This window comes from Paramacrobiotus metropolitanus, unplaced genomic scaffold, assembly GCF_019649055.1.
Source record: "Paramacrobiotus metropolitanus isolate TYO unplaced genomic scaffold, Prichtersi_v1.0 Parri_scaffold0000061, whole genome shotgun sequence".
Classification (NCBI taxonomy): domain Eukaryota; kingdom Metazoa; phylum Tardigrada; class Eutardigrada; order Parachela; family Macrobiotidae; genus Paramacrobiotus; species Paramacrobiotus metropolitanus.
Genome location: NW_026570281.1, coordinates 893128 through 911753, shown reverse-complemented (window position 1 = coordinate 911753; position 18626 = coordinate 893128). Strand labels below are relative to the sequence as shown.

The following is an 18626-nucleotide window of genomic DNA, read 5'->3' as shown; positions in this document are numbered from 1 at the left end:
GCTGCAATCGCTGCGGCTGTTTGAACACCAGCACCACGTAGCGATGCAGTCCTGGGAAAAAAATCAAACTTACAAACAGGGTTAATCTACGAGAAACATCGCAATAAACCGAGCGAACCGAGCCAGCGTGATTAATTTGGCGTTTCAGTTTAGAATTTTCTAACGGTTTCTTAACTCACATTTTCTAAAAATTCAACAACCTTAGAATGGAATTCCGAAATCAGGATTGTTATAAATACGAGTCATTTACACGACTTAGAAAGCACGATTGCAACCGTCATTTGAGAATCGAAATGAAACTACAGAAAAGAAAACAAACAAACAGTGACGTCACATTAAAGACAAAAAACAACTGAAAACACACATTACTCGTACTGAAAATATGTTACTGAAAATCGACGAAATACACCAAAAGATATTTGGGGTGCTTAGCATAAGAGAACTTTAATTTTTGCAATGCTTAATGTTACGGCATTACCTGAGCCAGGCAGTGGACCGCTGCCGATATATTCGGACAGCACTTGTCCCTGTTCCACGTGCGCTCCGGGGATATTGACCACCACCCACTGCTGCCACTGCGTCAGACCTTCGTTCTTGTCCGGATTTTGAGTATCAGCATCTGTCCACAAATAAGCCCCAAATCTGAATTACTCAAAAATATTTCATCCATAGACCATAATAAATTTTATTTTAAATTAAGCGAACGGCAAACAAGCACTTAACAACTTTCTACTGCAGTTTCAACAGAAAAGCGGAAGCTGATCGCAAAATAATGATATCGCCAAGGAGGGTGTACAGTGCGAAGTTACGAACATCAATACATAAATAAATACAGTACTTTGGAAATAAAAAAGGGAAAAGAAAATAATTGTAACTTCTAGCAAAGACGATCGTACCAGCAATGATTAAACTGTAGAGTGCGTCTTTTTCCACGGTGTAGTTGACTTTGGGTGCCTGGCGGACTTCCTCGGGGAGTAATTCACTGCCGAGAATGGCGCTGACGCCCGACGGGAAGACAACCTGTTTGATGAACAGCTGTCAGTGCCACTGCCCTTGCATGCGACCTGTGTGCTGCAAGCTGCGACACTTACGTCACACACTTCTCCCGGCGCCTCGTCAATCACGTCCGGTACAACGAGAAACTGACGGAATTTGCTCTTCTCCATCTCCAGTCCACCTTTGTCGACATCCATCGCCGCGGTACCCGTAATTGAAACAAACTCCGATTAGGAAAAAATGTCGCGAGTCGGAGTGCGCGTAATGTTTGACGATTCGAAATAGTGTAAACACTGATATGGTAAAAGAATACCGTATATCACAGTCGCAGTAGCTAATCAAAGGAAAATAAATCAAAACATTGGGAAAATCCGCTTGTTGACGTTTCCGAATTGTGAAGCATGAGACAAACGCCATCTCAGGGAGGTTGCTTGTTATACATCATTAATCAGCTCTGCCGTGGTGATCGCGATTATTTACTTTGAACTTAGACGCATCGCGAAAACGTAGTAAGTTTGCGTATTATAATATTTTGATTTCAACACTGCAAACATTAAACAGTAACATCCCCAGTCAATGTAAGTTTGTCGTTGCATTAATTTTAATATAACCTCCAAATAGGATCCCATTCATTAAATTAAATTTCATAAATGATTTCTTTAAAGACCAGCTGCCAAATGCATGATGCATGTTGACCGGTCAATTTCACGGCAACCACAGTAAGAATTTCACACCTATTTACGGAACAATACCGAAGCTGCACGCCTGACTGGCAAAACAACAAGCTAGTAAATAATCACAAAGTGCGGCCGTGCTTTTTCATTATGATTTATTGAGGAGATTCTGCAGGGTCTGTGAGGCTAACCGGGGAGATCTGCATGCGCCGGACATCAGATCACCAAGCTGAGCAGCGGCGATTATCAGCCCGCCCTCTTTGGTGAAGGCGTCTTTGGCACGGGCGATGGCCTCGTCATTCGATCCGCGCACGGCGTCCTCAATAATTACCGTGCGGTAACCAAATCGCAAGGAATCCATTGCACTGCGACCTGAACAAAAAGAAAAATAAATGAACCATAGAAAACTAGCACTGACTCGACATGGAAGTACCGCACAACAGCTGTAATAAATTAAGTATTCGTGCGCAAAAACTGTGAGACTGTAAAGGAAATGCAAGCTGTATCGTGCAGCCAATACTGATTCAGCATAAACTTCCCACAAATTAATGCAACAAAATAATGTCTTGATAAGGAACTTTCAAAATAAGGTTACAAATTCTGGCCGACTGGCCGTCCAGTACTGTAAATGAATTATTTAACTCAGAATGTAAATCGCAGAATGATTACCGACGCAGTAGTCATAGGCTAGTCCACAGATAAGAACATCGGTAATGCGCTGTTGTTTTAGGAACTCATCGAGCATGGTGCGATGTTTCCGCAGATTATCCTCGAAAGCACTGTAACAGTCGATGCGAGCATCTGTTGCCTTTTTTACCGTGGTGCTCGGTGTGTTTGCGCCATCCACAATCTAAAACTATCTCGCAATCAGATTTACAAGAATCCCACTTAGGGTTACAAATAAATCCATAAAACGATGCGCAGTAAAACCAAAAATAAAAATCCAAATAAAAATTGCAAAACTTTCACTTAAATACTCATGCCTGAAAATAAATTTTGGCAATGCGAATACCGTCTTGTTAGATTTTCCAGCACAATACTTCCCTGTCGTTCAGCGAAAAACGCCACGAAATTGTGCAATAAAGTAATTCGGCTTGCGTTTACGGATTTGAAAATGCTAAACTTCAATATTCAATTTGGTTACGCACCTTCAGATCGGCGTGTAACTCCGCTCCAGTTGTGCCCTGGACACAGTGAGCCGGAAAAAGCACTTGTTCCATCGGCTCGCCGTCCACGGAGAAAATCACGGTGTCGAATAATTTGGCGTTCTCGGCCTTGATCTACACAACAAGCAGTAATTTATAAAATCGTAAACAAAATTAATAATTTCTTTATGTAATATTCCAACGAAACCGGCCACACCTTGTTGGAAGGATGCAGGGTGTGTTTGGTAACATTGTGGAGAAAAGAGCAGTGATTGGGTGGATGCCAGTCCATGGAATAGACGACGGCGTCGAAGGAGTGCCGCTGCAGCATGCCATTAATCACCGGCACTATCTCGGCGCCATCCTGGTGGGCAGGCGCATTGCGCAACGCCAGACTGCCGTCGATAAAGTCATTCTGGGTGTCCACAATCAACAAGCACCATCGCGGAAACAAGACCTACATAATTCTGCAATTTCTGTTATTTAGACTCTAAAATAATGACATGCACATGTACAGTAGAAATGAGATGCTGAAAAGATGCTCATCTTCTAACACAAAGAGAGAGAATACTCAATTCAAAAAATTATAATCCCACGATTTCTCGTTTATATGAACATAAAAGTTCGCCGCAATCGAAAGGCGAAGAAAATGCTGCAAAGTGTAAGAAGGCTAGTATGTAAATGTGGTTTCGTAAAACATATCTCCAAGATAGTAAGACTTCATAGTTCATACTGCATCTGTTATCAGAGCGAATTTTCCTTTGTTTATTCAAGTTACGTCTTACAGCTAGTAAATAATGTAAACTCAACTGGCATCTAAAATTGTGTTCGAATCTGCGGATTTGACTAACCGTTCGAATCCAGCGCTGGAAGCACTGGCGAAACTCCTCCGAATCCAGCACACCATCCTTATCTCGGTCAAACACGGCGTACACCGTGCTAACGAGCTGGCCGATCGCCAGTCGCCCATCGTCCGCTGTGGGCGCGGGCCAAGTCAGCAAACCTTCCAGTAGGCGCGTGCAGCCATTCTGATCAATCCCTTCGTTTCCTCCACTAATTACACAGGAGACATTATCAAAGACCAGGAAAGAAGGTACAAAGATAACACAAGGAAATACCCCGATTTGAAACGGTGAAAAATCCGCTGGCAAAGCATGTCCTCCACGTTCTGGCATGCTGGATACGAGCGTTGGAAAGACAAATCAAAAAACCGACCATCATCGTTGGTCTCCTTGCCACCCATCTTCCACGAAGCCAATCCTAAAAATTTGCCACTCAAAAAAATTTAAAACGCAAGCTAAAGTAACTCACAGTCCGTAAAAATCTGTTTTTCACTTTTCAGTCTTGGTTGTTTTCACTTTCAGAATTTTGAAATTTTCGAGTAAATCACTGAGTGACTGACGGTGCAGTTTCCAACAGCCTATCGCTGCCCCCTGGGGTGTCCGGCTCCGCGACAAGTCGCCGCCAACGAAAAGATCACACGTGCGACATCATTCAACAGAAATTTAAGAGGACGTGACGCGAAATCCATTTTACTTTTTCATTCGAATAAATGGTAGATCACACTCCCAGATACTTAAATCATAAAAAATACAGACCAGCGGAAAATTGCACAACGGTAACGTAATAGTGTTTTGGAAACAATAATCGTACAAAAGCTACAAGCCTAAAAAATATGAGTATCCGCCCAAAGTGCACGTACAACGGTACAAGCTATCCAAAATTTCAGGAACAAATTGCAATCGTAGACAAAATTATAAAACGTAACAAATATCCCATTTGTTCGAAAAATATGCCATTCCAACGATCCCAAAAGGCTACAGGTTGGATCCATTCATACGGAAATGGACCATCAAGACCTGCCAAGGATTCTGCTCAGCAAACCCCTCTTCGACGCCTGCAATAAATAAAATGTAGGAAATGTCCCAGAGTAGTTTGCACTTTGCAGTAATAAGTAACAAAACCAAAATAAGTACTTACTATTTAAATTAAGCATAGAATAAACTAAACAGCATTCTACATCAGAACGTCGATCGATATGATATACGGATTAATCATGCTAACCGTATCAAAGATGAAATAATAAAAATGAAGTAATATTAAATAACATAAATAAGCGGTAAACCGAAAACCCACTTATATGAGTTATATCTATTTAATAAAGTAAAATATTACGAGAGAAAATTACCGATCCTTGCGGTGTCATCATAGCTCCGGAGCCAGCAACTTCCGATACCGTCTGGTAACTGGCCAGTTCAGTTCTCCCAGTGGCATCATATAAGTACGCCGCCGTCTTGTGTCCAGTGATCCAATCCTCATCCGCCACACGCTCCGTGGTCCCATTATGAGTAACGCTGTCACCGATTTTCGGTCCATAAACCTACATAAGACCACGTAGTTGGGCGGGAGTTGGTTGAATGCGTTTAATACTTCTGAACGCTTAAAACGTCAAACCAAGGTTGAAGACAACTGTCACTTAAATCAACTTCAATCCAAATTTCAAACGAAGGAACGGAACGCAAACAGCAGTGCAAAATGAGCGAAAATTTCGAAGTACACAGACAGGATTCCACACGGAAAATTTTACCGTGATAATTCCATTGCCGGCAATGGTAGCACCTTCCTCGAAAGTATACTTGACTTCCTGGCCGCTCGAACCCTGCTGCAGCAGGATATATCCGGAGATGTCGGCAGCCTTTAACCAAACGCCATGAAACGAACGACGGCTAATATCGGTGCGCCCTTCGAATGCACTTACCGATTCCGCTGTGTTCTCGATGCGGATGAACTTGCCGGGATCCATTTCCGAGATGCAAATGTCGCCATTAGAGCGAGATTTGTTGGCCGACGCTTTGACTGTAGTCTGCGATGACGACGGTCGCCCAAAGGATCCCATCCGACTTGCTGATTTTTCAAGAGACACCGGATAGAAGTCAGAGTGTTTGCGTTTTTTATTGCCCACCACAGATGAACGGTTGAAGCTGCGTTCCGGCGTTGGAATACCAACTCTGTTGCAGATAGTCATTAAACCAAAGCTCGTTTGACTAAACTGTCCATTGAACGGAGACATAATAGCAATTTTTACGGCAAATGTTTCCCATTTATGAGACCGAAATTAACAGAACGACCAAAAATAGTTTGTAGAAAGATGTACAGTAATATAATAGGTCTGTTTAAAAATATTTTGAAATTCGACTAAGCGTAAAAATTTAACCCATCAACAGTTTAAATTAATTAGCAAGTAAAGGTTAAAAACATATTACGGCTTACAATCAAAACAGTAATACACAATTATTTAAATCCGCGTTGCCTTTTACTCACTTTTGCTCCAGACTTTTCATCAGTTCGTCATAGACTCTCAGTTCAGCCAGGATGTCAGCGTGAGCGTCCCTTAGCTCCTGATTTTGAGTTAGTACCTCCTGATACATGTGACTCTTTTCCCGCAGCGCGTTGGACGCATCAAACAAGCGCCCCTCAGCATTTTCTTTGTAGCGATCGAATTCCGCACGCATCCGAGCCAAATCGTCCTCAATTTCGCGATTCTGAAAAATACATAAATAAAACAGATTCAGCACAATGCACAGTAGAAGTAGCGAAACTCCCGAATTAATTCAAAATAGAAAATACATACCACTTTGGCATTTGCAGACAGCTGTTGCGACATATCCCGGTAATTTTTATTAGCTGTTACTGCGCTACGTTGAGCCTGTTCCAGATCCTGTTCCATGATCCGCATTTGATTTGACATATCCTCTATCTAGGATATAAAACAATTCCGAAATACCAGTCGAAAAAATGGCCAAATAATTAGTAACCTAATTATAATATAACTAAAAAATTTTTAGTTTTAGTAAAAATACCGATAATTCTTAAAAGTAAAAACGTTTTCGCTGCGTACAATTCCTCGTCAACAATTTCTGCCAATAATTATTAACGTCATTATTCAGTGGCTATTTTCACGACGGTAGAGTTCATTTTGGTCACACTACCTTTCTCTGGTACATGTCATGCAGTTGTTCTTCAATTTCCTGGCGCTGATCTTCCATGTCCTGCTGGAAATTTTCCCGGATACGGTCTAGGTTAACCTCGTTGAATGAACGGCGAGCACTGGCGTCCACGCTGTCGATGGGAATAGCCTGGTGTTTCAGTCTCTGAAGAACCATTTAAAACAGCTTTGCAAGCCAGCGTAAAAATAATACCAGAAAACACCTACATCCATGGCCAGTTTAATTTCAAACTCTGCCGCTTCTTTAACCGTGTTCAACTGATTTTGCAGTTTCGCCTTATCCGCCACTTCTTCTTCCAGGGCACTCTGTAGAGAACGTAGCTGCGCCTGGAGTTTGTCGAATTCCGCCTTGAAGTACTTTAAACAAAACATCAGGTATGATTTGTTGGAACTATGATACTGCGAAACTTGAACATTCAACTCTTTACCATGCGAAAATTTAAAAAAAAGAACAACGAAAAACATAGGGTTGAAAGAAAAATGGATGCTTCTACGCATGATAACGACGTACCATCTTCTGCATGTTGGCCTCGTTAAGGGCAATCTGGGCGTCGGCCAGTTTGCGGTCACTTTCGCGTTGCAGCTTTTCGGCGCCCTTCGCCCTGTTTTCGGCGTCATCAAAGCGGTCCTGCAGATCGGCCACCCTACACAAGAAGCGCAGAAGTCAGTTTCAAACAAGATCACATTCAGTATTCTACGTTCATTCTTTAAGCAATTGCCGATGATCGTCGCTGCAGCAAACCTTTCTGTCAGCTGTTGCAATTCGGCCTGAGCCCGCTCACGCGCGAAGATCTCCTGGACCTTTTGGTTGTTCTCCTGATCCAGGGCAGCGCTGAGACTTCGCACTTGTGTTTGGTAGATGGCTAACTGAGAGTCCAGAAGCGCTTGGGTTTCGCCTTCCTTCAGAGCCAGAGCCTCCTACCAATAACTCACATTACCACTTCCAACGTGTGTAAAGTGTGCAAGCCAGTGAAGCCACATCAATTTCTATATACCGTCAACTGTATATCAGTGAGACCCATTTCACCGTTTACGTACGGATCTCGTGCAATGAGAGTGCATAAAATCGTCAGACCGCATAAAATTGATTACCTGTGTTTTAATTTTATTGCACCATATTACAAAACACGAGTAAATGACGGTACTCCAATTATTACAAACCTCACGCACGAAATTACCACATTATTTTGAGATCAATGTTAACAGGATAAATCATACAATAAATACGATTACACGAGTAAGGTCAATCGCTGGACATTTTACTCAACTAAATAAAACATTAACAGATTTTTCACACTACCTTTAATGTGATGTTTTCTGAATTGGACTCGTGTAGTTTGCTCAAGAGTATGGCCAAGCGGCTGTTGAGCTTCTGCAACTCCTGCTTCTCCGCCTCGCGTGTCATCGATGTGGGGCTCAACGGCCGGGATCCGGCGCTCTGGCTGGACGGCGGCGTATCCATGTGGAAACCGTTCGAGCCGTGGTGGCCATTGCGGATGCCGTTGCTGTAGCTTTTCTGGCTGGACTGTGATGAGGGCGTCGACAAGGATTCAGCGGTGACCTGCTCGGGCACGGCATCCATGGTCGGAGCACCGCTGCTCTTGTCCCGACGATGGGCATTGACGGGGACAGGTTCCTGGGACTCACTGCGTTGTCGCTGACGAGAACGGGTTACGACTCCTCCCCCGTCCATAATGAACAGCTATCTGCCAAATAAAATGTTAAGGAAACTAGAAAACGCTCAAATTTCAATAATGAGAATGCTATCGTAACCTTGTCGTTCCTTGCAGATTTTGTTATGGTTTACGAATTGGTGTGCTATTGTACAGTCTGCACTCATATCAGTTTTCTCACATTCGTTGGTAATGTGATTAAATTCAAGACTAGAAGGCAGCGCTTCCAGGTTGTAACACTAATAAAGTAAATCTGTAAGACGTAAGTCAGTAAGTGTGATAAAAGTCAGATCTGCGGTCCCTGGATTGGCGAACTCGCCCTCTGCCTCCTTCCGCTTTTATGTTTTACGGTGACTTTTACCTGATCAAGCAGACCCGAAAACCACAACAGGAGTGATGAGAGCCTGGGATTTGATAGACAAGATGCGACCTTCTAGGAAAAGGGGCTATCTAGCTTCAAAGTTCAAGGAATTTGATTAATACACGCTGTCACTACTAAACCAGAAAAATTACTGGAAAAAGCTGATGCATACCAGTACCGACGCTTGCTCAGAAACGTCTGAAACAACAGTTATCGTCTGTGCGAGAAATCACCGAACGAGCTTTGTTCGATTGTCACACCTGGTACAGCCTTTCTTTATACACGCGCTGCATACTTTATGGCATTCCGTTTACGCGGCAAAACGAATCGAGGAGGCAGGCCAGGCCGTCAAAAGCTGGACATTATCTTGGCGGTGAGCCAAAGCTGATACAAAATATTACTATCGTTCGAATGTCTAAATTTTAATATTGGAAATTAATTTTAACGTTTCTCATAGTTAAAAGCTTAAAGCAAAGAGGGCAGCAAATTAACCATTCCAGGGAAGAATTTTTTGCAGTGACGCCAGCTCTCGAGCGGCAAAGTGCAAACTGCAAAGTAACCGCCACCTTCCGGCTCACATAAAATTTGCCTTTGACTTGCTTTTTGATTTTTGAAGTTTGTCTGCTTGTGATTTTCGTTTCTCCTCCTGTTTATAATCAGTAATCTAATAAAACTTACTTTTAAATTTTTATTGTAGCAGCTGTATCGATAAAACGCAAACGTTGCGCGTATAGCAGATGTTAGAAACCGCAATACCAACAAAGTCAGGCAGACCACCTGAGACCATCCATCATCCATGGACGCAGAGCTGGAGCGAACCCTGCGCCTGGCCGTGGCGCACAGGCAGTTTAGTGATTCCTTGGATGCTGAATTCTCACCCGACCCACCCGCCCTGCAGCTGCCATATCTGGGTCAGAGCCGCATCCCTGACATCTCTCTCCTACAACTCCGTCAGCATGTTCCAGCAGCCAGCTCGTCCGACACAGAGGAAGTGCTGCGCATCCGTCAGCACATTCAGCAGATGGACGCCACAACCCTCGCCCGCTTGGAAGCGCGTCTCCAGCCCGAGGAGATCATGCGTGAGTACCTGACCCTGCCGCAGCTGCAGCAGGCGACGGTGCTGGAGGATGAGCCGCCGGATGTGCATCACGCATGGAGTTATCCGCCGCTGGATTTCGAGATGGTCCTCGAACGCGATCCCTTCAACCGGAATCCCGCTGCATGGCGCGAGGTTAATCAGCTGATGCGACTTTTCTTGGAGAATTTAATTTTTAAAAAATGCTTTAGGTTTGTTTAGTTTAACTTTACTCATACTGTATTAAATTTGCAAAATTTCCAGTTAATTATTTTTTTCCGAATTTCCGACAAATGCGTGAAATTAAAATCCCACACGCTATTGCTTTCTATTTTTATGTAATGTTTGGGCCAGTTTGACGTTCGTTGAGTTGCATTGGTATTCGGTTTTGTACGATTATTGTTTATAACAAGCACACTCAGTGACCAGAAAATCAGAATAAAAGCTAATGTGAACTTTATTTTAAGGTTATTAATTGGTTTGTTTTTTAAGAACTGATATCACTATGATAATATAATGCGTTGCTTTTTAATCGTCCAAGTTTTAAGTACGTGGTTGTATTGTTTATGAATGCGATATGAATTATCCCAAACAGTAACCATTTCTGATTTTATGTACTGTACTGCAGCGTTGAAAGTTAAGTATTTATTTTCTTGATTTTGATGCGCCATGGTGAGTGAGTGTGATCGTTACCAGTTATTAGATTGACACAAATGGGATGGAAATGAACAGTCGCAACTCCGCTGATTTCCGGCGAGAACCAACTCAACCCGGAGAGAATTACCTTTTCGGAAGTGTAACGCAGATGCCGTTTGTTCCCGGAGGCATGGAGAGTGCGTTTAGCGAGATTGACAGGTTCGCACTTCCGTCCCAGGAAATGCTTGAAGAAGGTGTGTTCGTCAGTATTTGATCTCTGGCAAAACTTGATAAAAATGCGTTTTTATGTGGTACTTAACGTATTCTTATTTTGCGTAGTTAAGCGCATGAAAATAGATTTTAAAGTGATTGGTTTTACTCAAAACATCGCTTGGGTGTTTTTGCAGGCCGAGAATATTTGAAAAATTTCGATAAACTACCACAGTGTCCACCAGAATTTGCTGATAACGAGGAATTCTTTTTTAACGCTTCGGAATCTGCTTTTGCTAAACTGCCTTTCATTAATGGACTGAACGACCTGTTGAGTGAAAAGGAACTGGATTTACTGAAAAAGTGGCAGGCCGTCCAGCCAGTCACTGGCGCGAATAAGGTAGCAGATGAGCGGTTGTGGAAAGACATGCGCAGTCTGCTGGAATTGGCCGGTTATGGAGAAATATACAGTGAGCTCTTCGCTGACGATGAGCTGGATGGATTGGATGGATCCCATTCGGCTTTGCGAATTTCTTCTGCTACCGGTAGGGACGCTGTGAACGGTGTTTTCTGCGTTTTTTAATTACATTAGTAAAATTCTAATTATTTTATATCGCTGGTGCTGTATGCTCTGTTTTCAGACTTCAGGCGTACGCAGCGATAGTACAAAATAATAATGCTTCTGTTTCACTTTGACAGATTTGAAGAACATCAAATCGTGGGCTGTAAAAGTCGACGTTGGCATTCCTATTCCGGACTTTGCCGCCAAAATGCCTAATATGGCTCATAAATATCCCTTTGAATTGGATATTTTCCAAAAGCAAGCTGTGCTACATCTGGAAAACGTAAGCAAAAATCTGTTGAAAGCTGTGATATGCTAATGCTCACGGTCAGTTGTGTTTGCATGTATTACGTATCTCACTGCAAATCATTCGGATTTACTAGCACTTTAGATCAATAACTTTGTATGGTCCTCTCCCTCTTGTGCACGGTGGTCATAAACCGGTGGTATTATAGTACGTTCACTACTCGAGTTATTGTGATGCTGCTCCTTTGTCGATAAAAAATAGAAACAAGAAAAAACACTTAAAAAATGTAATAATTTTTAGAAATTTCTTTACTTAAGCCACCTACAAATTGTTTTGCACTCCAGCACGACAGCGTCTTTGTGGCAGCCCACACTTCCGCCGGTAAAACAGTAGTGGCCGAGTACGCCATCGCTTTGAGCTTGCGCGCCAAAACACGCTGCGTGTACACGTCGCCCATCAAAGCCTTATCCAACCAGAAGTACCGCGACTTCAAGAGCACTTTCCACGATGTTGGTCTGCTGACCGGCGACGTGCAGATCGAGCCAAACTCCCACTGTCTGGTTATGACCACTGAGATCCTGCGCTCCATGCTGTACCGTGGATCGGAGATTGTCCGCGACCTGGACTGGGTTATCTTCGACGAAGTGCACTATGTCAATGATGCCGAGCGGGGCGTAGTATGGGAAGAGATTCTAATTATGTTGCCGGCGCAGGTGGGCATCGTGATGCTCAGTGCGACGGTGCCAAATGCCATGGAGTTTGCCGACTGGATCGGGTAAACTGATCTGACTACCGTTTTTCTCTTTCTTTTCTCCAGTGAATCATTCGATTGGGTTCTGTTTTTTATGCAATGATTGGCTGGTTGAGAGCTCGGTGTCTCTGGTACCAGTTTTCAGCTGAATAGTTTTTTTCTTTTTCTGAGCTTTTCTGCCTACATTTTTGAAGTATTTGGGGAGTTACTAGCTGGTTTTTTTATGGACTGAATACTTCTGAGTTCTGACATTACTTACCTGAGATTCTCACGTATTATTCTGTTTCTTTCCAAGTGCTGCAATTTGGTGACAGTGTCCATAATTTTTTGCTGTTTAACTAAGTAATAAATTTTCATTACGTTTTGATTACAGTAGCGTTCCTTTCATCATGTTTTGCTCCTTATAGTCGCATCAAACAGCGTAAAATTTACGTGATTAGCACCACGAAGCGCCCGGTGCCGCTGGAGCATCATCTCTTCGTCTGCGTGGGCAGCAAAACGATTGACAAGGATCTGGTGATTGTCAGCACCAGAGGGGAGATGCTGACGAAAAACCACTCGGAAGCAGTTGGCATCCAGAAGGAGTACGAAAAGAAGAACAACATCAAGATGGGCTTGTCGCTCAGCGAGCGCCTGCCACCCAAACAAGACAAGACTGTCTGGCTAGCCTTTATGGACTTTGTCCAACAGAAAGAACTCATGCCGGTTATTGCTTTTGTCTTCTCACGCAATCGCTGTGATCAACTGGGAGACATGCTCAGTTCCTTGGATTTGACCAGTCAGTCAGAGAAGTATGTGTTGCTGTACGTACTTTTTGAAATTATTTTTTGGAATAATAGGCGTAAACTCTGTATTGAATTTTGTTTGTTTCCCTGTGCATCATCACTTATATCGGTAACACGGTAAGTGATGTGAGTGGTTAAAGTTACCCCTTTCAAAATTTTAGTTTTGGAGCATCCATGACGCCCATCCGTGTTGTATTTAGAGCAGACTACATACAGTGATCTTTGATTTTTTATCCGCGCACCATAAATCATTAAACTGCTCTACGGCATTTTCTTTTGAGCAATTCCTTTGTCCAGCAATACTTGTTTTGCTAACCTAATTGATTGTCTTTTCAGGCACACAATAGTGACTTTCTTCCGGAAAGCCACATCTCGTCTGAACGAAAGCGACCGAAAGCTACCGCAGATTCTGCGCCTGGAGTATTACCTGGAAAGAGGCGTCGGTGTGCATCACAGCGGCATTCTGCCCATTATGAAAGAGGCTGTGGAGATGCTCTTCCAACAAGGTCTTGTAAAGGTAACGCATAACAGTATTAGTTTTTCTTTAGTGGCTGTTTAGTTTTTGAAGAGAGCGAACTCTCCACAGAAATTTTTATCTTATTCGAAATAGAATAGTCTAAAAAAGCTGCTGCAGGACTGTGTGAAGGCTCGTTAATTTTCCTTCGAAAATGCCACAACGGTGACAACACTATCCCCAGTAATTTTTCCCCCTTATTTTAATAAGTGGTTAATATTGCGACATTTAGTATCGTATGTTTTTCGGAATTTGTTGAGTGTCAGTTTGATTGATCCATTACCTCCACTCCACATGCAACTATTTGCTAGATCTTACTGGCGACGGAGACATTCGCCATGGGCGTCAATATGCCGGCGCGGAGTGTGGTTTTCGACAGCATCCGCAAACACGACGGCACCGAATTTCGCGATCTGCACCCCGGTGAGTACATTCAGATGTCGGGACGGGCCGGTCGGCGCGGTCTGGACAAGACGGGGACGGTGTACATTCTGTGCAAGATGGCACGCATCCCCGATAGCTCCAAACTCAACCACATGATCCTGGGCGTGCCCATGAAACTGCACTCGCAGTTCCGGCTGACTTACGGGATGATTCTGCAGCTGCTGCGCATCGGCACAATTTCTATCATGGATGTGATGAAGCGCAGCTTTTCAGAGCACAGTAATGCCAGCCGCAACCCCGAGCAGGAAGAGCAGTTGGCCCAGTTGATCGGTCAGGCCAATCAGATGGTGGAGCTGGAGTGTGCGGTTTGTAAAGCTGATATTGGAAATTATTGCCGGTAGGTGTGGTTTTCTTGAATTTCGGTTATGTGCGGGTTTTGAACATTTATCTCACAGCTTCCCCTTTATAAGCCATATTTTTTGGTTTTTTTGGCGGTTCATAATTTTCCTGGTTTATTTTAAACTCTTAAATGTAATTTAAGTACATTCGGATATTCCTAGTTTTTGTACAAATTTACAGAATCATAGTCAATAAGAAAAGCACACTGAATAGTGTGAGAGTATGCTTTACAGTTGGAGGCACTATGCTAACCACAAGCACTGTGCAATGTTGTCCTGGGCGCTACAGAAGTTTTTTTATTTAATTATTTTAAGTGTCAGCGGTGGTGGTTGATATTGAATCCTTCTTTCTTTCACCTCTTCTCAGGACATTTGACAATTGTCGTGCACTGCGGAAAAAGCTGAATACTGTTCTTCTCAGTCCGGACAACCGTCTGCTGGCACCCGGCCGCGTGGTTACCACGAATGCCGACATCCATCGTCCGCCCAGCGCCGGCATCATTGTCTCAGCACCCTCTCGTACACCGCAATCGGAACGATACTTTAGAGTGCTTGAATTCAGTGGCTTGGAGGTGGGTAGTGTAGTGGCGGATGTTAGACGACTGGCGTGCGGGGAGATCCATCAAGTTATGAATGCCACGGTCAAAGCCGAAACCGAGCGGATCATGTCCGAAGCGGAAGCGGCCAAAACATCGAACAAAGCCAAGTGCGCAACAAAATATTAAAAAGAATTTTTGGGCTTATCCTTTTATAACTTGTAGGGAACTTGCCAAAATTGTAATTGATTTTTCAGAAAATCGTTTCAGGAGGTGATCGAAAAGGTTGCTTCGCAGATTTCTGGGTTAAAAAAACTTGAACCACTGAGCCCTAACAAAGACTTCAAGCTGACCGATATGCAATTTATTGAGCAATGGGAAGAGATGCTGGCGCTGGAATCAACATTGAACTATTTCGACTGCCGTAAATGCCCGGATTTCTATAAGCATGTACGCCTTATCAAAAGCATGATCAAGGCTGATTATTTGCCGTGGCACTACAGATGCAGATAGTCGTAAAATAAATAGGTTATGAATTATTTCAGTGTTCACTGGCCACATTTAGGTATTTAAAATTGGAGTGCTAGTTGTCCTTTTATTGATTTTTTAAAATTTCAGGTGGAGCAAGAAAAACACCGCCTGGACATCGTGGATCAGATTGCCCAGCTGCGCCACCTGCTTTCAAATGATAGTCTGCGTTTCCTCCCCGAATACCAGCAGCGCCTGGACGTACTGCACCGTTTGCAGTATGTCCTGCCCGACTTGAGTATTACCGTCCGTGGGCGAGTAGCTTGCGAGATATCCACCACCGAGCACGATCTCCTCATGGCCGAATGCGTCTTCCATAATATCTTTACCGATCGCCAGCCAGCGGAGATCGTGGCTCTCCTCTCCGGACTGGTCTTCCAAGGAAAAGTGGACGCCGAGATTGTCCTACCACCGGGACTGAGCGACGGAGTCGAGGCTATGCGCAGTGTGGCGCTGGAAATCGGACAAGCGCAGCGAGAGGCCGGGATGAAGGAGGCCGTGAGCTATGTGGCCGATGCCATGAATTTCGGGCTGGCTGAGGTAGTGTGGCAGTGGTGTCTGGGGATGCCGTTTGTGGAAATCACCGGTTTGACTGAGGTGCAGGAGGGAATTATTGTCCGCACCATGACCCGACTAGATGAGGTTTGCCGGGATGTCAAAGCCGCCGCCAAGGTCACCGGAAATTCCAGGTAACCGTTGTTTTTGACCGGAATTGTGCTTATTAATATTTCTTTCAGTTATAAATTAAATCAAGTTAATCTCAAATCAAAAGCGGCTTGGCGCACTTACAATGTACGACAAAAAGAGGTTGAACCGATCAGTCGGTCCGCGGTTCAAAATAACCTCGCAACGACACACGCCACCACTAAAACTTGGACGCTTACTCACTACTTTCAGACGCTCGCGCTCCGTGAATATCAAAGTGCAGCTATACTAGTTGCATATCAAAAGGTGTAGAAAAAAATTCTAAACTTTTTGATACTAAACCTGTGGCTGTTTATGGCGAACAGCACAAATTCTAGCCATTTTGCTTTCCCATAGACTTAAGCATTGATTGCAAGCCAAACGGTTATGCGCACAGATCCTATGCTGTGCCTACGAGAAAGCAAAATGGCTAGAATTCGTGCTGTTCGCCATAAACAGCCACAGGTTTAGTATCAAAAAGTTTAGAATTTTTTTCTACACCTTTTGATGCAACTAGTATAGCTGCACTTTATTCACAGCGCAGCTAAATAATAAGCGTCAATTTAAGCGATGCGTCGTTGCGAGGTTATTTTGAACAATCGGTTCAACTCTTTTGTCGTACATTGTACATTTAAAACTCAGATTTTATCGAAATAACGCTCTTGCTTCCAAATCACGATTATCAAAACTGACGGAATTGGCGTTTGCAGATTAATGAGCAAGATGGAGGAAGCACAAAAAGCCCTGAAAAGGGATATCGCGTTCGTGGGCAGTCTGTACACTACCGATTGAACGTTCTTTCATTTAATTTTTATTTGGTTTTTGTTTCGGCACATAGAAATTTTAACTGTTGACTTTTGAGATAAATTAGAGTCCATCCATGCATAACAAAATTCCCAAACCCGTGATAACTGTTAATAAAAGTGTAAAACCAGATTCTGAAGAAAATATAAACAACTGGAAAAGTATATACAGCAAAACTGAAAAAGGTATACGATACTCGTATACATTATAGTGATTATACAGCTGTATCACCGCGGCATCTGACGTGCTGTTATCACGATAAAAACCGAAAAAACAAATTGTCTGTGGTGCAGATACTCAAACAATAATACTGAATATGGTGCGAAAGATTTCGGGTGTATTGCAAATCAGGGAAACCATCACACTTCGATGCCTGCATCGGAGGGCCTGCCTTGGGCCCGCCGCTTACGTTCCTGTGTCAAATTAATGGCTTCCGCGCGTGTATGCCACACTAGCACTGGACTGCCATTCCCCGCTTTCGGCTCCAAATGTTCCATGGCCACGCCTAGGGATTTCAAGAAAAATGACTCCTGATAGCCCACCGGTTGGTTAAAATCGAATCGCGCGTCCGGATGATCATGGATCAAGCGGAGATTGACCGCAAATCCCGCCATGTCGATGGCGAACGGTCGCTGCGCATTCCAGCCCACATCCCACGCCACCACTTTCCCGTTATCAATCACCGGCTTCTCCACCATCAGTTCTCCCACAAACGCCACCGGCCACACGCCTACCCGCTCAATGGCTGCCATTTCGCGGAACAATTCCACATCATACGTGTTGTCATCGTCAGCGAAGTACACGACCGCCCGCGTGTCCGCAGGCACGCTGCCGCGCACCCACTCGAGACCAGCGTTGCGCTGCAGGACGCCGCGTGGTTTGCTCCATTTCTTCTCACCCTTCTTCACATCCACACGCATCTCCGCAGGCGTCTCTACGTTCAGATGGGTGAAAACAAGTCCAGATTTCTGCAGAAGATGAGCCACGAGATCGCTTTTGCGGGGCGCATCTTCCACGAGGATCCAGTGAATTACCAGAGATGTATCGAGGAGGCGACTGGTGAAAGTGTGCATTAAACGGGTCAGCTCCGCTTTCTGTACGGGACGGGTATAGGTTGGCGTGATGATGAAGATGGTGGTTGTCGGGTTGACGTCAGGAGGTAGCGCACTGGCATGGCACAGATTGTGGAACTGCTGGTTATTCTCGATGATTACGGTCGGGGCTTTCCAGAACATCAGCAATTGTCCCAGCAGCCACAGCAGAAGAATCAAAAGAATTAAAAGCAGCAGTGCACGTTTCCGAATAGTGGGCATAGTTTCACCGGCGAATATTCAGACACAGAATATCCCCGTTTCCGTCATCCTTTAAGAAAGTATAGAAAACCAACTACCAGCATTCGACTTTCGAGTCGAGCGAAGGGACCCGAGTTCCAACAAACCGACAGCAGAAAAGAAAAAAGACTTCAAAAAACGGAAAAATTTCGAAAACGATCTAAAAAGTCAAACGAAATAATAGATCTCATGAGTACCGTCCGGCGGCGGTTGGCTGAATTGATTTCGTAACATAAGCCACACACCTGTAGGCGGTGAAATAACCTGCCGGTTCTACTCCGCTGTACGTACGGCGCGCAAACAGGTGCGCAACCAACACACTCTGC

The 18626-nt window shown here is 44.0% G+C and overlaps 5 protein-coding genes across 6 annotated transcripts; 1 reads left to right on the top strand and 4 right to left on the bottom strand.

Moving 5' to 3' along the window:
* Positions 1-6: 6 nt before the first annotated feature.
* Positions 7-1364, bottom strand: LOC129593408 (OV-16 antigen-like; the record flags this gene model as incomplete). Its single annotated transcript, XM_055489702.1, has 4 exons — positions 1092-1364; positions 897-1020; positions 479-619; positions 7-51 (listed from the first exon to the last, which is right to left on the bottom strand). Coding segments are annotated over exons 1-4 (412 nt in total), but the record flags the coding sequence as incomplete, so codon positions are not given.
* A 205-nt stretch (positions 1365-1569) lies between these two features.
* LOC129593359 (uncharacterized) lies at positions 1570-4180 on the bottom strand. The gene is made up of 6 exons (XM_055489625.1): positions 3934-4180; positions 3667-3868; positions 3033-3272; positions 2819-2950; positions 2340-2520; positions 1570-2042 (listed from the first exon to the last, which is right to left on the bottom strand). The coding sequence occupies exons 1-6, from the start codon at positions 4056-4058 to the stop codon at positions 1819-1821; spliced, it is 1104 nt and encodes a 367-aa protein (XP_055345600.1). The 5' UTR covers positions 4059-4180; the 3' UTR covers positions 1570-1818.
* Positions 4181-4331: 151 nt separating this feature from the next.
* LOC129593321 (lamin-1-like) lies at positions 4332-9060 on the bottom strand. 2 transcript variants are annotated; one of them, XM_055489575.1, is made up of 12 exons: positions 8856-9060; positions 8122-8527; positions 7564-7739; positions 7333-7465; positions 7029-7178; positions 6805-6966; positions 6447-6572; positions 6137-6357; positions 5574-5823; positions 5403-5510; positions 5004-5195; positions 4332-4712 (listed from the first exon to the last, which is right to left on the bottom strand). In XM_055489575.1, the coding sequence occupies exons 2-12, from the start codon at positions 8512-8514 to the stop codon at positions 4668-4670; spliced, it is 1956 nt and encodes a 651-aa protein (XP_055345550.1). In that variant the 5' UTR covers positions 8515-8527; positions 8856-9060; the 3' UTR covers positions 4332-4667. The 2 variants fall into 2 exon arrangements, with proteins under 2 accessions (XP_055345550.1, XP_055345551.1); XM_055489576.1 differs by having other exon boundaries at positions 8122-8523.
* A 416-nt stretch (positions 9061-9476) lies between these two features.
* On the top strand, positions 9477-17142 carry LOC129593281 (SKI2 subunit of superkiller complex protein-like). The gene is made up of 12 exons (XM_055489509.1): positions 9477-10086; positions 10634-10820; positions 10974-11321; positions 11476-11621; positions 11930-12360; positions 12744-13127; positions 13458-13638; positions 13947-14416; positions 14785-15123; positions 15211-15403; positions 15572-16170; positions 16876-17142. Exons 1-12 carry the CDS (start codon positions 9652-9654, stop codon positions 16955-16957), a joined length of 3795 nt encoding a protein of 1264 aa, XP_055345484.1. The 5' UTR covers positions 9477-9651; the 3' UTR covers positions 16958-17142.
* A 63-nt stretch (positions 17143-17205) lies between these two features.
* On the bottom strand, positions 17206-18435 carry LOC129593282 (galactosylgalactosylxylosylprotein 3-beta-glucuronosyltransferase 3-like). The gene has a single exon (XM_055489511.1). The coding sequence runs from the start codon at positions 18280-18282 to the stop codon at positions 17329-17331; it is 954 nt and encodes a 317-aa protein (XP_055345486.1). The 5' UTR covers positions 18283-18435; the 3' UTR covers positions 17206-17328.
* Between the last annotated feature and the right edge of the window lie 191 nt (positions 18436-18626).